An 18,889-nucleotide genomic window follows, 5' to 3' on the forward strand; every position below is an offset into this window, starting at 1 on the left:
ATACATTTAAAGCACATTAAAAACACTTGGTTTCCCCCCCAAAGCCTATTGGGAAGTGCAGTTTCCACCTCTCAGCATCACTGAGGAGCAAATGGCAGGAGAGGGGTGGAAGATGATGTTGGAAGGGACACAGGAAGTGTCTTCACCTCAACTAGCTCAGTATTGTATTTCTTGGTGGCAAGGAAAAAGACTACTTGTGTAGCAAATTGTGAACAGCAAATGTGAATTTTTGCTATAATCCCCCAGGTTCTTAATAAGTAGACCCTAGGTCAGATTTGAAGATCCATGAAGATTAAGCTGGGGGAATATCTATTCCCAAACAAGATCTACAGGCAATGTTCTCTCCATAATCATGTTTTCTTAAATTAACACATGGAATGGAGAATTATCTATGAGATTTAACATTTAGTTCAAATAGAAAAACTTCTCTGACTTTGCATTTCCAGACTACGCCTTCTCAATATTTAGAGGGACGTTACAGCAAAATACCTGCAGAACAGTGCCTTTGTATATGCAGTGCTCAAGCAGGAGGTCTTTATCATTATTCACTATACAGTACGGCTCTTTGTATTCTGGACTGAGGGCAAAGTTTATTCTGAATTTGTTAAGATACCTGCTGGTGATGACCAAATGAAAACCACGTATTTCTTGTGTGATTCTGACCACAAACTGATTCTGATTAAGGCAGGCTGGACTGAGGAGTCTCCAGTATGAAAGGAACTTCTGCTCCGTGGTGGTAACTGAGTCGAACTCTGAAGCAGAGAGCATTGGATTGGGCAGCCTTAAAACTTCAGCACCGTGGCAATGCATTCTTGAGGCGTGCGGATTCCTGAACAAACCACACCACATGCAGTCATTCAGCACCACTGAGAGCTCCATAATCATGGCAACCCTTTGAATGCAGAACCCAGACCACCTTATCTCATTGACTGTCTCTGGATTCACCATCCTGGACATGGGAATTTGTTCCTCAGACCACCTTCCTAATGCTGGAAGGGAGGAAGTTCAACACAAAGCCTCTCTGGGTAATATTCCACAGCTCTGGGGCAGTCATCAAGGTTTTGTTCTCCCAAAGCAGCAACTGTCCAAAAAACTAGAGGCTGACAGCCAGCCAGGGAAGGGCCAGAGGGAAGCAATAGCTGGGGCTTTTTAATTAAGCATGGTGTGGTGAAAGCAGATAGGAAGACCTTTTTCCTCCTTCTCTTATCGTACCAGGACTCGGTGGGGTTGAAGCTGAATCTTGGAAGACTGAGAACAACCCAAAGGAAATGCTTCTTCATGCAGCACATAGTTAAAAATCATGTTTACAAGGCATTCTGATCCTTATTTTTCGGACCCCCAACGCAGACCCCTAGAGAGAAACCAGTACCAGGCAATCTAAACTGTGAATGGTTTATTCACAATTTGCTAATATATTATAGCATACAAAGGGCATATGACAAAAATTTGGCTACAGACAAAAATTGAAAGGCATAAATTCCACAGCAACCCCTACCCTCCAATATGTACAGACTAAATCCACTTACATCTCACCTTTAATAGATCACTTAAAAAAAAGGTAAACACTAACTCAAAACATGAATGCTTTGACCTCAGTTCCTAATTTGGATTCTGCAATGTAGCTATAAAAAAAGGTTCCAACACACTCAAGTTCCTGAGCATAAATAGGATGTAAACTCCCAATATTTGAGTAAAGAAACTGAAATCACTTTAAAAAAAATCTGTACATGGTACCCCATTAGCTCTAACAGAATGCTAGTGTAAACCTGTGGTAAGGTATGCCATGCAGAGTTCTCCATAAGCCAAGCACTTTGAATACATATGCATTTTAACTATGGCACACCAGTTTCTGCTCCAACCCCTACAGCCTTCCCAAGTGAGCTGGAAGGCAATCTATCCCAAGAAGCCTCCTGCACCCTTTAAGAGCTGCATAAGGTTCAGAGTTTCATAAAAATGGCTCTTCAAAGAACAAAGAAACCCCGGCCTGCCCAATGCAGCTATTCAATACTATTTACAGTTCTTAAAGGCAGGAGCCTTTGGGTCTGGAGTTTGCTACCCCACAAGCGGAGACGTGTCCAGTCCTCAGCATTGGGAGATAGTCTTGTGTTTAACCATGCAAGAAAGCATCTCCCCAATACTGGCATGACAGTCTGCAGAGAGACCTGTGCCTGGACTTTAGTACAATGAGACCCATGTACCAGACCCACCTCTACTTCTATGTAATCCAAAAAATGAATTTTAAAAATACATCCAATGTTTAAAAAATATAATCTTGAAAACAAAATAGGATATACATGTAAATATATATTATACTCCTCATTAGGAAATATTTACAAGTCCCAAATGCTAAATGAATTTTTTTTATTTTAAAAAAACACAAATAAAGGGGTAAAGGTGAGCCCTGGTGCACAACCACTGAAGGCAGTGGAGTTTTATCAGGGCTATAACTGACCCTTAACATTTGCAGGTTCAGCCTGAAGAACAAAACCTAGAGGCGTTACCCTACATGTTATCCTACATGTAACCATCTTGGATTTTACAGATGTGCTATTCACATTTAAGGAACATGTCCAGTTTAGTTAGCTGCATTTCCATCTTGTCTGTAACTGGCAAGAAACTGGTAATGATTCTCAAGCGTAGCTTTCCCTTTGGCTCTTTTAAAAGCCACCGGAAAAATGCCAACATTATGCTGGAAACCTTTCAGATATGCATAGGAATGTACACATAAGGGGTGGAAGCTGCATTTCTTCTGCTACAGTGTGTAAGGCCATTTTATTACTTTTCTCTCTGTGCATCAAGGGCACTTGAAATAAAAAAAGTCATGAGAACAAGATCCAAAGGTATCTCTCAGCTTTCTAGGTTATCCAGCTGTCCATCAGTCTCTGTCTTTTTCTCTGGGGACGTATAGAGGAAATTGCAGCAAATATACAGAGGGAAAACCAGCAGTCGGCTGTCCAAATTCATCACTACCTGTTCCTGAAAAAAAACAAACCGTATTTTTGGCAACAAAGGAAACAAGATTTCCCCCTTATAATTCAGACTGCATGCAGGAAAACCTAGAACTCATTCTGTCCCATTCTCTGCTCTTATTCCTGCTGCTGCTCCCTGGAAACACTTTTCAAGGGAAGACGAGCCGGTGCTTCCTTGCAGGAGCATCTGAAATGAGCTCAAGGTGATGAAAACACATACCTGATCTTTTTCAAGGGTTAATATCTGATATCCTGCTGTTCTGCTACAAATAAGCTTCCCACTGCTATCAAAAGAAGCCAGGCGCAACCTAAGGGCAGATAAAAAGTTACACTAAGCAAGCTGAAACCGATTTGGGAGAGAGGGGGAATCAAAAGAACTGTTTGTATGGGGTTTTTTTTGTGGGGGTGGGGCCTTAGGAATGGCAGGTAGAGAAAAAAATGCCAACCGGAATCTTTTACTCAGCATTACAGTTGACAGAAGCTATATAGCCTCTTCCAGTATATAGGGTGGTATGAGGGAGGGAGGGAGGAGAACAGAATCTATAAAGCTGCCAGCAGACACTGGCAACCCTTACAATGGTAAACATTGTGCCAGTGTTATTACGTTGGTATAAATTTTGCCCCTAAACACAGGCTTCCATGGACAGGAACGGTCTGTATGACTTGGCAAGGGCCGTAATATTGTATCTACAAACCACCTAGCAAATTCCCCAATAGCTATATACAAACCGGAACCCAGGAGGAATTTGGGCAGAGGGGAGAAAGAGTGCCTTAATCCATTGCTCTTCCTCCATCTTTCTTTGCACGCTTGATCCCTCCTGCCTTTTCTCTGAAAAAACTGTGGGGTGGGGACAGCTTGGATACACACTACCAAAGGAAGCTAAATGGATATATTCCCCCCCTCCCTTCCCTAGCACCCATATTTTGGGATGGAGAGAGGCTAACCCTATAGTCAAGGAGCAGCAGCAAAGGGACTCCAATAAATCACACTAAAGAGCAATTTCTCAAAAGTTGATTCCCTAAACTCCTGCCAACAGCTAGGACATGCAACACTGTCCTCTACAGCCAGACTATTTCTCAGTGGCGTCATTGAAAAAGTACCCCCTCACTGCAGCAACACAGTATAGTGTGACCCTGAAACAGAGCCCAGGGTGGAGATAAGCAGGCAGAACCACAGTGCACTCACCTGAAAGCAATGTTCCTCCGGGGCTGCAAGCTGACTGAGCCACTACACGGCTGATTCAAAGTGTTGCGCTTGAAGATGATGTAGCGGTTGGTGTAAGTCACCAGCAGATCAAAGCCAAAGTTGAAACCTGTCCATCGCCAACAATACTTGAAGAAATAAAGGAGGTCATTGCCCCACATATAGTTACATACTAAACATATGCTTTAGTTTTACACCTGAATAGTTTGCCACAGATCTATTTTGATCTCAGTACAGGAAAACTGTAATATTCTATCAATAGGTTTATTGCTAAAAAACCTCTAAGGTGGTTGTTATCAATAGCAATGGCATGTTGGCATACCACCTGTATATCTAGATGTCAATTAAGGTACTTAAGACCCATAAGAATTAGTTTATAAAAACACGATTTGCATTATAACCCAATTTTCAGCAAACCACTCACAAAAATTGTTAATGAATTACCCACTTTGAAAGGGCATGGAAAAACACTTGTGCTTACGTCGCCATCCTTTGCAAGCTTCCTGCCACACCGCATGCTATTTGCTTCCAGCTCGTCCTTATTAATTTCTTGAGGCCTTTGGACATACAAAAGAGTCTTTTATAAAATGTCATTTTTTCAGATGAAAGAGCAAGAAATGTAGCCTGTTAAATCGGGTACATAAACAAACATCCAAGACAAACTGCAAAGGTGTTGAAAACATTTCAGGAGGTTCTCCCTTCTGATAGCATCAAAATTCCTTGCTAATCCTTCAAAGCAGTTGTGGGGAATGAGTGTTCGGACCCCTGGGCAGTCACCTGTGGGGTACCTCAAGGCTTTGTCCTTCCCCCCTGTGCTTTTTAACATCTATATGAAGCTGCTGGGAGAGATGATCAGGGGGTTTGGGCCTAGTGTTCACCAGTATGCGGATGGTACCCAGCTCTACCTCTCATTTAAAGTGGAATCAATGAAAGTGGTGAACATTTGGTGTGACTGGAGGTGATGATGGATGGTGGTAAATGGATTGAGGCTGAACCCTGACAAGACAGAAGTACTATTTCTGGGGTACCGGGGGCAAGCAGGTGGGGGGCTCCCTGGTCCTGAATGGGGTAACTGTTCCCCTGAAGGACAGGTGTGGAGCCTGGGGTCATTTTGAACTCAGCTGTCCATGAAAGTGCATGTTAATTCTGCATCCAGGTGGCTGTCTTGTTCCATCTGGTATACCGGTTGAGACCCCACCTGCCTGCGCGCTGTCTTACTTTTTAATGGTTGATGTTTTATTATGTTTTTAATATTTTGTTGGGAGCCACCCAAAGTGGCTGAGGCAACCGAGTCAGATGGGTGGCATATAAATAATAAAATGATTATTAAATTATTATCAGTCTGATCCATTCTTTGGGTTATATACAATAGACCATGATAAGACTGCTACTGAGCTTTCTTGTGCTGGCAGAGGCCAAAGATTATGCAGGTAGATCAGCTTCTTGCAGGATACTGCCAGCACAAGGGAGAAAACTAATTGGGTGGCAGTGATGTTGTGGTAGGAAGGTTTTCAGCCTAGCCTGATCTTGCTCAGTACTCACTTTCGACCCTTTCATTTGTATAACATTACACAAGTGTAAGACTAAGTAAAAACACTCTTGCTAACCAATGCAGAATGATTATGACCCTCCAGGCTGGCCTAGTTCCAGTGGAGGGGAGTCTAACAAAGCGAGTAGATGAGTACAGCACACACACCAGGAGCAGAAACACCCCAAGAAACAAACACACTTCTCACATTTACATATTTTACAATATTATATCCTACCTATTTGGACTCAACAATGAGCCTTACCATTAAAATTGCGAGTTATGCAACCATTACAACAAAACTAAAAATTTGAGTGTGTCAAGATCAGTTAAGAACAGGAGTGAGAACCATCACAACAAGGGGAGACATGGAGCTACATCACTAACCCCGAATCTGCAGAACCACAATTTCACAAGCAGGAACTTGGCAATGGGGAACATTGGTGAAATGGTGCTTGATACAAACAGAAGAACTGCCAGTCAAGGCCAATAAAGTAGGAAGGACAGATGACCAACACCTGTGTTATCAGAACCCGTACAGCTACTCTGCCTATCATGCACTTTGAGGAGTCACAATTCCATCCTTACCACTGGAGGTTGAACGACAAAGAACTCCAGAGTTAAGCAGATGGGGTGGGGGCTAATAGCTCAAAATACCTTCCCTTCTTTGAGGGATCCCATAGTGTACTTCCCTCCCGTTACTCCTAACCTCTGGTTCCTGCTCTGTAACAAGTCATTGATCCATAAAAGGTCCCCCTCCCTTTTATCCCATGCCTACTAAATTTATTCAGTCTTTGGAGAAGGACTCTTCAAAAGCTTTTCGGAAGTCTTAGCATAGAGGCTTGTTCTTCTTTGACGATCCCTCGTAGCTGAGTAAGATTGTCTTCCATGAACACGGTCTTAACAGTGAGTCTAAGTGACTGTGGAGGGTTGTATCCAATTAATCACTACTCGGAGCAGACCCAATGAAATTAAATGGACCCAAGTTAGGCACACCTATTCATTTCAATGGGCCTACTATAAGCATGACTAGCACTGAATACAACACATTCCAGGTGATGGTTGGGTTCCCTTCTGGGCACTGCATGCCAGTGAGTGAAGTGAAAGCAACACATACACACACACACACACACACACATTATTCGCACAAACCACACATATACACGTCCTACTTGTGCATTCCCTCCATCCTTGTCTGATAAGTTTCATAATAAACCAACTTCAAACAATAGGTTACAGAACTGGCTGATTAAATTAAACTTTGCTTTACACCAGGAACCTGGTTTGTACATACTGCTAAGCTGAGACTCTTTTAAAAGTTAAATTACACTTGGCAGAAGTCCTTTTGGCTGTGTGAGGAGGAACAGGAGGAACACACAAGCCCAACAGCAACCACAGTCTAAAATCTATAAAACAAATGTACAGTCGTACCTCGGGTTACGACCACCTCAGTTTGTGAACAGTTCGGGTTACGAACTGCGCAAACCCGGAAGTGTTTTCGCCACGTGCGCAGAAGTGGCGCGTGCACGATCGCGCGATCTGCGCATGCGCAAAATGGCGGCGCCCATCGCGTCCGGGTTACGAACTGCAATCCGGAACGGATCGCGTTCGTAACCTGAGGTATTACTGTATACATACATACACACACACACACATCTTGGGCAGCATAAAAGCTTAGGCAGGAAACCTTTCATAGGTAGAAAGCAAATAACTTAAAACTGTAAATGACATATTGCAGAAGTTACTACTGAAAAGTTGGAATTCTGGATATTATCTTCTCTGACCATGTATTTAGAAAACTTTATCCTGCTGCTCTCAAACTGAAATAATTCAGTTTAATGATTAATGTTTTTAATACACTGTGCATCAGTACTGAGTATCTTTGTAATAGACTGAAGCTGCCTTCTACATGTTCAGGCCATTGGTTAACCCAGAGCAGTTAGAGTGTAAACACCATTAGGACTCAGACTAACTTCTGGGTGAATGTGCACAGAGGACTGGACTGCAAAGGGCATTTGATTTTGGAATCTGTATACTGTACAGTCATACCTCATGTTGCGTCCGCTGCGGATTGCATTTTTTCATGATATGCACACGGCAGCCCCGGAAGTGTTTACTTCTGGGTTTCGCCACACGCGCATGGGCAGAAGCGCGCTTTCGCGCATGCGCGAAAGTGCTGCTTGGGTTGCAGACTTTTCAGGGTGCGAATGGCACCCCAGAACGGATCAGGTCCGCAACCCGAGGTACCACTGTACTGCCTCATTCACAAATAATGTGAATCAGTGCAATTCTTTATGGGGAAGGTTTGGGAATTGTTTTTTAAATAAAAGAAAAACAAAGCTATATATGTGAAGGGCAAGTTTCAAATTCATAAGCATCAAGATTTAAGGACAGAGAGAAATTAAAGTTATTTCCCAAAGAAAACTTTGATTACAGGATCAACTTGAGTGGCCAAACATTTGATGCTCATGAAGTTTACCATACATTTGTACTATGAAAGCTGCTCTCTACAACGTAAAAGCACAACCAACTCCTAACATCACAACCAGTTATGTAACATCTTCAGCAAAGTGTGTGAAAAGGCATTTATACATATCATAATGTAAAAGCCAACTTAATGTATTAATTTCATTAGATAAAGCTCAACTGCACTAAAAATAAGAGTCACAGAATCAGGCCTCCAGAAATCCACTCATTAAGGTGCAAATAGCAACAAAATTTCTCCCAGGTACGCTGCAAATTGCAGAAGCATTGCATTTTCGCTGTTCTGGCTTTGCAGAGGGAAGACACAGTGCAAGCAATGCTGAAAAGGCCCTGGGCTACTGGAAACCAATACCAAGCTTGTTCCCTAAATCTCTAGGATATACAGACGCCTTAGGGAGAGGGGCAGGGTCCTTTCATCCTTTGCACCAGGCTTTGGAGAATGAAAAAAGCAGACACTTCTCTCTTTTCCAACACTGCCATAGGCATGATCAGATGACTCTGGGAATGATGGAAACGCCAAGCATCTGTTGAACACTGAAAGCCAAAATTTCTGGGCTGCTGCAGATAGCCACCCCGAAAAGACTGGAACTCTTAAATTTAAAATGTTAAATTAGCCACACTTTGTTTTTCCCCTTTCATTATGAGAGCCACATTCTGAGATGCCTGTACCAGAGAAGAGTGCACTAACAAACTTATAGGGAAAGGGGTGTGCTATACATACCCAATGTCATTGTCTTGTTCTGCTCTGAGCATGGCAAACCACTGCTGTTTATAAACAGAGGACAGCCATTCTAAAAAAAAAAAAATCAAAGTGGGTCTTTTACAGATGGGGAATATAAGTTAAGCAGCACTTTAAATGGTCTTATAACTTAGACAAATCTATGCACGTTGCTAACTATAGGACCCCACCACCCTGCACCAAACCATTCAGCTAGTGTGATGGAAGTAAAGAAAAAAAGGGGGGTGCATTCTCATGTTTGAAAGGACATGCACACACACCTATGGTTAAAATGAAAAATGGTCAGTCATTAATTTGCACCTAGGTAATTCAGTTTCAGCTAAGATCTTACCTGGAATGGTTTCTATAAAATTTGGTGCTCAGTGTATTTAATTCATCCATCCTTTTTGCCAATTCAGTCCAACTTAAACAGGCCTCAGTTCCGAATCACTAATTTCCTCTCATCTCAACATTTGCCAGTTCACCTCATTCTCATGCCCATTCAGCTTTCCTTTCTACCATTAAATCTCACTCAGTTTAGTTCAGCATTTTTCTGGAAAACCTTCCACTTTGTCATGCTGACACAAAACCCCAGTTCCTCCCAACAACTTCCAGAGAGTGCCAAAACATTCTTGTTTACTAAACTAGAATAAACTCTATGATGACAATCGTATGGCGGCATTCCCAAGACATGCAGAAAACACAAGCCTAGAACATACTGCAACCAAATAAGCCTTTCACTTATGACATACACCACATATGGAACCTGATCCCAGGACAGCACTATAGCTATGGAAGCGTTTTCACCAGTCCCTGCATTTTGAGGGGGCAGGGGAATGGTATTCCTAATCCTCCCATTAGAGATCCTGCAATCCTGCATTAAGCTGTAGGAATCATTTGCACCCAAACCCCACTTGATCCACAACCACTTTCACATTAGTAAATTGGATCTGAACCCCCTCAGCATGCCCATATATTCAGTCCTGAACCCACCTTGTCTGCGGCCAAGGGGGAAAGAGAGAGCTGCTCCAATCTTACCTGCAGGTATCAGACCATCTCGCTCAACAATTCTTGCTGATGCCAGATCACTGACTATGTACTGCAGCCGTAAGTGTCTGAACACTGCCAAAAATGCACTTCCTGGTTCTGATTCCAAGAATGAGATGCCATCCCCAAAATCTGCAATGTGATAATAAGCAAGCCATTATGAGTTCAAATACTTTTTTGTTATGCTTGCACAGTTGAACTGGCCCTGCCCCTCCTCCCAAATCTGCTCTTGGGGGGGGGAATCACTCAACCCTCTGTAGCCAATTTCGGGGGCTGTGGGAACACACATCAAGAGAAGTGCTGTTGCACTCACAGAAGTCATTCTGTTAACAATGACTTCTGTGGATTCCACCCAAACTATTTATGGTCAATTCTACAGCAACAAAAAGTAGGAAATGCATTCTGCAGGCAAAGCTGAAAAATATCAGATTTTCCTTTAAATTGGAACAATTTTATTTTCATTCACTTACTTTAATTTTGTCTGTTTTAATACAACTAGATCCTGCTTTTTGTAAGTGCTCAGGATCACACATAGAACTATGGATTATGAAGCTAAGTAAAGGATAAATGCTTTCCAGCCCACATTAAATAGGCCAATTGCATATTATCAGCGTCAAGGTACAAAGGTACAAAATCTTGCACAAAGAGAAGATTTGATATTTTCAAACCGCACAGTCACTCACAAACTCTAGAGCTGCACAAATACCTTTTTTACGCTTGGAAAACCAAACATCCGCTTCATTTAAAAGGTGCTTTAGAGATCCATTCCAAGAAGGCACCAGTTGAAGGAACATCCACTGGATAAAAATAAACTGGTGTAAGTTTAAAATTTTCCATTGGAACATTTTTCATTCAGTGTGAAAACACACACACACACCCCTTTTACAAGCAGCCCCATTTACGCGCATTCAATACAAGTGTGACGATGTTTACGCGCATTGTGCCAAACCTTGAAGTAACCCAGAAACATCATAATGACATCTCTGAAACGTCATTAAAAGAGTGGAAGAGGGGCAGGGCAGAGGCAGAATGGGGGGTTTGCAGGCTTTTTCAATGGGTTTAAATTGGTACCTTGGTTCTCAAACACCTTGGTTCCCAAATGCTGAAAACCCGGAAGTAAGTAATCCAGTTTTCGAATGTTTTTCAGAAGCTGAATGTCCGATGCAGCTGTTGGCTATTATTTCCAGGGTGCACCAATCAGAAGCTGTGCCTTGGTTTTCGAACATTTCGGCAGTCAAATGGACTTCCGGAATGGATTAAGTTTGATGCTTTTGTTTTTGCTATTTGCGTTTTTGTGGCTTTTTTTGTTAATTTGTTTTTGTGACTGTGTGGAACCTAGTTCAGCTACTGATTGATTGTGTGACTGCGGAAATGGATAAAAGTCCCCCATCCAAACAGTGACTATCATCAGTGCAGGCAAGAAAAAATAATTTAAATTTTTATTTTATAGTAAAGCTTATGGTAAAGGGAACCCTGACCGTTAAGTCCAGTCATGGACGACTCTGGGGTTGCGGCGTTCATCTTGCTTTACTGGCCGAGAGACTGGCGTTTGTCCGCAGACAGCTTCCAGGTCATGTGGCCAGCATGACTAAGCCGCTTCTGGCGAGCCAGAGCAGGACACGGAAACGTTATTTACCTTCTACTTGCACTTCAATGTGCTTTCGAACTGCTAAGTTGGCAGGAGCTGGGACCGAACAACGGGTGCTCACCCTGTAGCGGGGATTCGAACCGCTGACCTTCTGATCAGCAAGCCCAAGGCTCAGTGGTTTAGACCACAGTGCCACCCGCGTTTATAGTACAGTACATTGATTACTGCTTTCATTTTATGGATCAATTCATGTTAAATTGCTGTTTTAGTGGTTGTTTTTAAAAGTCTGGAACAGATTAATCTGTTTTGCATTACTGTCTATGGGAAAGTGTGCGTTGGTTTTGGAACGTTTTGGTTTTGGAATGGAATTCCGGAACGGATTAAGTTTGAGAACCAAGGTACCACTGTATACATGATTTCACTGATGCACACGGTGCCTTTGAAACTAACCGCCTCCTAAACAGGGGCAGCCTGTACTGGAAATAAGCATGTTTTATGACACAGCAGCACCTGGACCAGAGTACGGTAATTGTGGATTAAGCCTGGTTTGGTGCGAATCCACCATCAGGGCACCTGTTTCACACACACAGGACTATCGGGGACTTGGTTACTACCTTTTTAAGAGCAGTGTACACATCCATCTCCACTTGCATGACAAACAGGTTAGAGGAACTGATCAGCTGTTTCATGAGGTTTATACTGGAACAGAAGACATGGCACATGAAATGTCAAGGTAATGAACAGATTCATTTAAATTTGTGTAATTTTAGGCTAAACATCTCTCAATATCTCAGTTAATCCAAGATAGCTGAAATCTCAATACCTGAGTTCTTTGATGAGTTCTACACACTGGTGTGTCATCAGGTTGTTTAAGAGCCATTCAAGGCACCTAGATTTAACATATATCAGTCTTATCCGAGTGCACAGAAAGATGATTTCCCCAAACAATTAAACATCTAGGAAGAACATTTTAAACAGCTTGCAGAGTAGATATTTGCTCTGTATTACCAAATATCACCATATCCCATGAAGTCCCCACATGCAATGCCCGTCCACCCTGCTATAATTCCCTTCACTCTCACCATGGATTTTACATTCCCATTGCATCCAACAATATAAAGCAGGCTTCCTCAAACTTGGCCCTCTAGATGTTTTTGGCCTACAACTCCCATGATCCCTAGGCTAGCAGGACCAGTGGTCAGGGATGATGGGAATTGTAGTCTCAAAACATCTGGAGGGCCGAGTTTGAGGAAGCCTGATATAAAGTATCACTCTGAGCCTGTGTCATCCTTCCAATTTTCTGATGCCCGGATACCACAGCCCACAATACGCAGAAGTCCCAACTGCACTGTATAGGGCAGAAATGTCTTCAGAATGTCAAGCCTACTTTTACTTACCTAAAACGAATCCCTTATTTTCTATAGGAACATGCATATCCCAAAGAACATGTACAAACAGGAAGATGAAAGAATGCCCATGGAGGAGCCACATTAGCTGCTTCCCACAGCGATTCCAAGGGGAATCACACTACTTTTAGAAATGCCATCTCATTAGATAAAGCTCATTTCAATGCAAAGAAGATACTTGCTTTTTTTTCAGGGAATCTAATCCATATGTTCCTGCAGAATTATAATAGCTGCACACAGTTTTTGCATTAATTGTTTCCTTCATTGTCTCACCACATTGCTGTATTAAGCCATCCTGAAAATACACAATGACAGAAAAAAATCTCCAATGCCTAAATAGTATGTGTAATCTATTCCCCAGAATAGCCTAGGAAGAAGGTGAACTCAATAGATAAAGTATTGATAATACCTAAAAGCCTGGAGGAAACCTATATATACCTCCAGTTTAATCATCGTTCAGTTGCCCCCATTTTGGAACATAAGTATTTATGCCAAGTCAAACTAGTTATTGTGCGCGTGAACTGCTAACAGCAGTCCAAAAAGACACTTTTCTAGCTTTCCTACGTGAGAGCCCTTGGAGCAGGAGCAGGAAACTTGCAGCCCTCCAGGTGCTGTTGGACCACTATTCTCAAATCCCTAGACCTTGGCCATGCTGGCTGGGGCTGAAGGAAAGCTGGGAGTCCAACACCAACTGAAGGGCCCCAGGTTCCCCACTGCTGCCTTAGAGCAGGCGTCGGTAACGTTTTCCGGCCGTGGGCCGGATCATTGCCACTGACGCTGGTCCGTGGGCCGGACCCGTTCTGCAATTGCGCAAAAGCATTTTCTAGCTTCTGGGCATGGGCAGCGCGGCACCAGAAATTGCTTGTGCGCATGCCTGGACATGCGCAGAAACGATTTCCGGCACCACTCAGCGAGTCCCTGCTCCGCCGGTTTAGCACAGTGCGGGGAGTTGCCGAGCAGGGGGCTCAGTGACCGGGTGACTCATGGGCCGGATAAACGGCCTCCATGGGCCGCATCCGGCCCATGGGCCGGAAGTTGCCAATGCCTGCCTTAGAAGGATTGAACATACAACCTTAGAGCACATGTATTGCATATATAATACAGAGAAGCAGCAGAAGGTGGAGATTGTTAAAATGAAAAGTTACAGGGCATTCATAAAATGTTCAGCTTTGCATTAAGAAATGAGTTTTCTTACATATTATCATCATTTATATTTGGATCCCTTTTGTCAGGAAAATGACTAATGAAGCAACTTACAAAAATAGTGTGAACACAAATCTGTTATAACATACACAATCAACAAAGGCCTAAAAACACATCTATACAAATTAAAGACAGGCCTTACAGATCCTGCCCCACTAAAAGGGCCACAGATCTCAGAAAACCCTCAAAATTAAAGGCCACCAGCCCAGGTAAAAAGAAAAGGTTTTACCCAGGTGTCTAAAAACATATACAGAAGGTGCTAGCATGCCTTCCTGGGGAGAGAATTCCACAAGCATAGAACCACCACTGAAAAGGTCCCTTCTCATGTTGCCAGCCTCTAGACCACCTGTGGAGGGGGCTCACAGAAAAGGGCATCAGATGATGACTCTGGGGCCCAGGTGAATTCATGTCTTTTGCCAAGTAAAATATTTTACAAATGCCCCATAGCTTATAAACTGAAGGGGGAAGGGTGCCAAATAAAGGTAGCCATTTCTACTTACCAACTGCAGCATGCTGGCTGCTGCTAGGAGTGCAATGACTCTGCTGGGATTTATTAACACTTCATCTCGATAAAGTGACCCAAATGCTACCTGTAAGGCTGGGAAACAAGCATCCCATTAAAGCAGTCAAATGTAGAGGATGGGTATATTACACCCAGTTAAATTATTAGTGGTTTTAGTTAATTAATTCCTTTCCATTCAACATAAGTGTTCAAAGTGATGTTTAAAATGTTAATGTCCAGAAACCCCCTAAGAACTTCAAACACATCAACAACACTTAAGAAAGGAAAACAAACTACAAAACTAGCAACTGAGAAACCTGGAGGAGCAAGTCCTGTGTAGGAAAAGCAGTCAAACACATCAAGAAGTATTAAGCAGCAGGGAGAAGCTGTTGAGAAGCCAAACCACTCAACAGAAACAGAAACAGAAACAAATAAAATCTGTTATTTTCAAATGCTCTACCCCTTTGTAACTAAAATTCTGGTGGGAATGCGACTGTTCATCTTGTGTTTTTTACATTGACAACATAAAAAGTTTTAAAGAAGTCCCAAGGTGCCTGCCTACTTTCTTTAACACTGCTCCCAAATGGAGAAACCCATTTTCTAATGAGTTCTCTACAATGTTCTCCCAACACATTCCCCAGATTTCCAACTCTAAATGTGATCCAAATAATGTTTTAATATACAACTTCTTTTGATAATTAAAAAAACATCTTAGCTGACTTGAGAAGTACTCATGTCTTCTGTAAAAAAAGGAACATCATCCTTTGCTTACCTTCTACATCAATATTCTGATCAGGAATTTCCAATTCTATTGTATCCATTTCCGATTCCCTCCAAGAACCGCTGAACATACTCGAAAAATAGCCAGACTACAAAAAAGACCCTGAATTTAATTCAAATGCTTAAAATTTAAGAATATATGCAATTAAAATATACAATAAGCAAATTAATATGGTACAAAGAAAGTGTGCTGTACGTCCATATCATGAGGCATTATGACAGATCTCTTCCATTCCTAATAAATTTCAAGCAAACTCTTTATTAGCCTTTATACCAAGCATGGTTGATCTCTAAAGTATCAGTTTGAACACCCTCAACTTTATTTGCCCTCGTTTATGACACTAGAAACGAGTGTTCAGACCATGTAGTAGTGCCTACTCTAGTGTTTGATTCTAGTTAAAGAAAGCTATGGTTTCCCATTATCTCTGAAACGGATTCAGGAACAGAAATCAGGATCAAACAAGGTTTTCATTCCTGGTTAGTACATCACCATTAAGTCACAATTTCCTGTTTCAGGAGTAATGGGACACTGGTTTTAACCAGGTTTAGACAACACACAAGGGGAGGTATATGTAGGCCCAACACTTGCTTGCCTTCTTAACCAAGATTATGAATCTTTTTATCCAAACAGAGGAGGCAGAAGAAATTACAAGAATATTGAATACTGCCTGAAATTTGAACAAAACCTCCCATGGGCAGCAATTTAGAAGGGTACTGGAAAAGGAACCACATGCAAGACGTACAAATAGATGTACAAGGGTGGTCTCATGCTACAGACATACATTCATTGCTATATGCATACTAAGTTAGGTGTAGGTAAATTAACACACACATACTGTACACACACCATGTAAGTATACCTTTTCATTAAAATGCAATTCATATAAAACTAGAAATAGCTAGTTTTCCATCCAAGGAAGTGAAAATTACTGCTCTACTAGAACTTTCCATCACAGCAGGAGGTGACCCCATTATGAGATGCTATCACTCACAGAAGTTTACCTGAGAGATCAAAAGAATAAAGTCTATTTGTACAGTAGTATATTCCCTTTGACAATCTTATTTTTTCCAAGGGAAACAATCAATATGTTATGGTTAATTTATTCAAGTAACCTAAAGTATGCTTTGTTCGCCATTAATGTACACCTCACTGCTGCTCTTAAGAATTCTGGACATAGTGGCAGGCAAGGGATAAAGAGAGAGTGTCTAACAGCACTATCCTCTGCATGTTTACTCAGAAACAAGTCCCACAGTTCAGTGGGACTTGCTCCCTAGTAAAGGTAAAGGGATGATCAAATTACTACAGCCGTAGCTGAATTTTTGAGTGCTGTCCATGCAGAAAGGGTGGGCCATTACAAAGAGAGTTAGTGCTCCTTAATTGGTAGGTGATGTGGCAGTGTTCGGTTGTAGTATTTATATATATCTATACTCTTCCTGGAGTTAAGGAACTGACTGGGATAAGCCTTGCTCAACTGAGTTTGTATTTTATATAATCTGTATATAAATTTTATGTGATAATGTGTGGTTTGATATGCCTAATAAAGGATATTTGTTTGTTTGTTTGTATTTAGAATTGGAGCCCAAGATCTGCCTGGGAAAATTGTTTTATTCTTACCTGACATAAGTATATCTTGTGCAAGTTCCATTCTTCTCCCAGAGCACAAATCTTAATATCACTGTTTTCACCTTTTAGAAATAAAGTCTGATATATATACTTGGAAGTGCTTTTCAATTTTTTCCTGGATTAAGGGAAAAAAAACAAGTATTGAATTCCAGCACATAACACTAAACATAACCTTTTGAAAGCTTGTTGGACAGATGAACCTTCCTTGCAAGCATCCCATTGAACCAATTTGATCCATTTCCCAAGGTTTTTACCGAAGTCAATGGTTACAAGGTTGGTTTCAAGTTACATTTTGTTTAAGGAAGCCCACAGTTATCCCAACATCATGCTTCTTAATGAGCTGAAGCAATCATGAGTAATTCTAAAAGCAATCATGAGCCTTCTAAAAAAGCCTTTAAAAAGTGGATACTGCAGAGCATATCCTGGCTCTGGCAATGCCATTCACTGATCCTTTACCTGCCTGGAGGCTCTCATAAGGGACATACCGTAAATTTTTTGCATTATCAGCTCCATCCTGCTGCTGATGATCATATCTAGTTTAGCTTTAAAACACAGACTAACCTAAGGCTTCAGGAATGTATGTCATTTACCTACTTTTAAGATATTGCCAGGCATGTGCACGTTCTGCTGGAACTTCTGCTTCTGCTATAATAGTGCTTGAATTTGCAAAATGGGAAGGCCAGTAGCTCAATAGGAAAGCATCTGCTTTGCCTGAAGAAGGGCCTGGGTCCAATCCCTGCTGGGATCTCCAGGTACAGCTTGTGAGAGACTCCCTGTCTGAAACCTTGGAAAGCTCCTCCCAGTCACTGTAGGCCAGTGGTTCCCAGAGGGGGCAGAGAAATTGCTAGTGGCAGGCACTAAGCGGCATGGCGGGTAAATGACTAACAGATTTTGACAAGTTGATGCCACTGGGTCACATTTGGTTGAATTAATTCATCCTCTCTCAATCTTGGCTCCCCAGATGTTGTTGGAATACAAATCCCATCATCCCTCATCACCAGTCCTGGTAGTGAGGTGTGATGGGAGTTGTATTTCAACCTTGGGACCCAACTTTGAGAAAGGCCTAATTAATTAAACTAAACAGTTTTAAATTAATCTGCAATCAGTTGTTAGTGTTTTAAATTTTGTGGCGTTATCATCTTTCTCAGTGAGGCGTGCAAACCGCTACTCTGAATAATGGGGGACGGGGACGAGTTTATGGTGGTGGCGGCCCCCAAATGTTTGAGAACCACTGGCCCTGTGGAAAGCACTGAGCAAGATGGGCCGATCATAGAATGGTAGGAGTTGACAAAGTCCCGAGGATCATTCTAGTCCAACCTCCTGCAGCTGCCTCGGTTTCCCGGAGGGGGCTGCAGGAGGCTGATGACCCACCTGCAGCCCAGCGCGGTTCCCCGCAGCGGCGAGCCAGAGGCCCCCGCTTGCTCCGCAGCACCTGCCCCATGGAGGCTGGCTGCCTCGGACGCTGGAGGCCTCAGGCGGGTCCTCCAGGAACCTGCTCAGTCCCCGCAGGGCGGCATCCTGAGGCAGCGAGTTCCGCAGGTTAACGCGCCGCTGCCCTGAGATGAAGTACCTCCTCGGGGTGTTGAGCAGCCGCTCCTCGCGCTCGCTCTCGTCGTCGCTGTCCGTGTCGCTCGGGTACGCGCCCAGGTCACCCCGCTTCCTCTTGGCGGCGACGGCAGCCCCCCCTCGGCCCCCGCCGCCCGCCCCCGCCGCCACAGCCCCCGCCGGACCTTCGCCGCACGGGGTAGCGGGGGCCTCCGCCGGCCGGCCCCGCCACGCCCTGCTGCTCAGCAAGCCCATGGCCGCTCGCTTGCCTCCTCCTCATGGGGTCCACGC

At 42.9% G+C, this 18,889-nt stretch overlaps 1 protein-coding gene across 1 annotated transcript; it reads right to left on the reverse strand.

Moving 5' to 3' along the window:
• Positions 1–1,378: 1,378 nt before the first annotated feature.
• On the reverse strand, positions 1,379–18,853 carry GMCL1 (germ cell-less 1, spermatogenesis associated). The gene is made up of 14 exons (XM_035119937.3): positions 18,624–18,853; positions 17,045–17,168; positions 15,422–15,518; positions 14,648–14,745; positions 13,127–13,239; positions 12,362–12,427; positions 12,153–12,237; positions 10,657–10,747; positions 9,942–10,082; positions 8,907–8,976; positions 4,655–4,730; positions 4,156–4,301; positions 3,190–3,277; positions 1,379–2,976 (listed from the first exon to the last, which is right to left on the reverse strand). Exons 1-14 carry the CDS (start codon positions 18,851–18,853, stop codon positions 2,848–2,850), a joined length of 1,554 nt encoding a protein of 517 aa, XP_034975828.2. The 3' UTR covers positions 1,379–2,847.
• Between the last annotated feature and the right edge of the window lie 36 nt (positions 18,854–18,889).

Source organism: Zootoca vivipara, chromosome 6 (genome assembly GCF_965207765.1).
Source record: "Zootoca vivipara chromosome 6, rZooViv2.hap1.1, whole genome shotgun sequence".
Lineage (NCBI taxonomy): Eukaryota > Metazoa > Chordata > Lepidosauria > Squamata > Lacertidae > Zootoca > Zootoca vivipara.

What these genes read in the sequence shown, in the direction of transcription:
- GMCL1 (XM_035119937.3), bottom strand. Translation starts at nt 18,853, where the DNA reads ATGGGCTTGCTGAGCAGCAGGGCGTGGCGGGGCCGGCCGGCGGAGGCC. An exon ending in GTTTTCCAAGCGTAAAAAAG is followed by an intron (nt 10,083 to 10,656) that starts GTATTTGTGCAG and finishes ATCACATTGCAG; the next exon opens with ATTTTGGGGATGGCATCTCA. An exon ending in AGCTTGCAAAGGATGGCGAC is followed by an intron (nt 4,302 to 4,654) that starts GTAAGCACAAGT and finishes TATTTCTTCAAG; the next exon opens with TATTGTTGGCGATGGACAGG.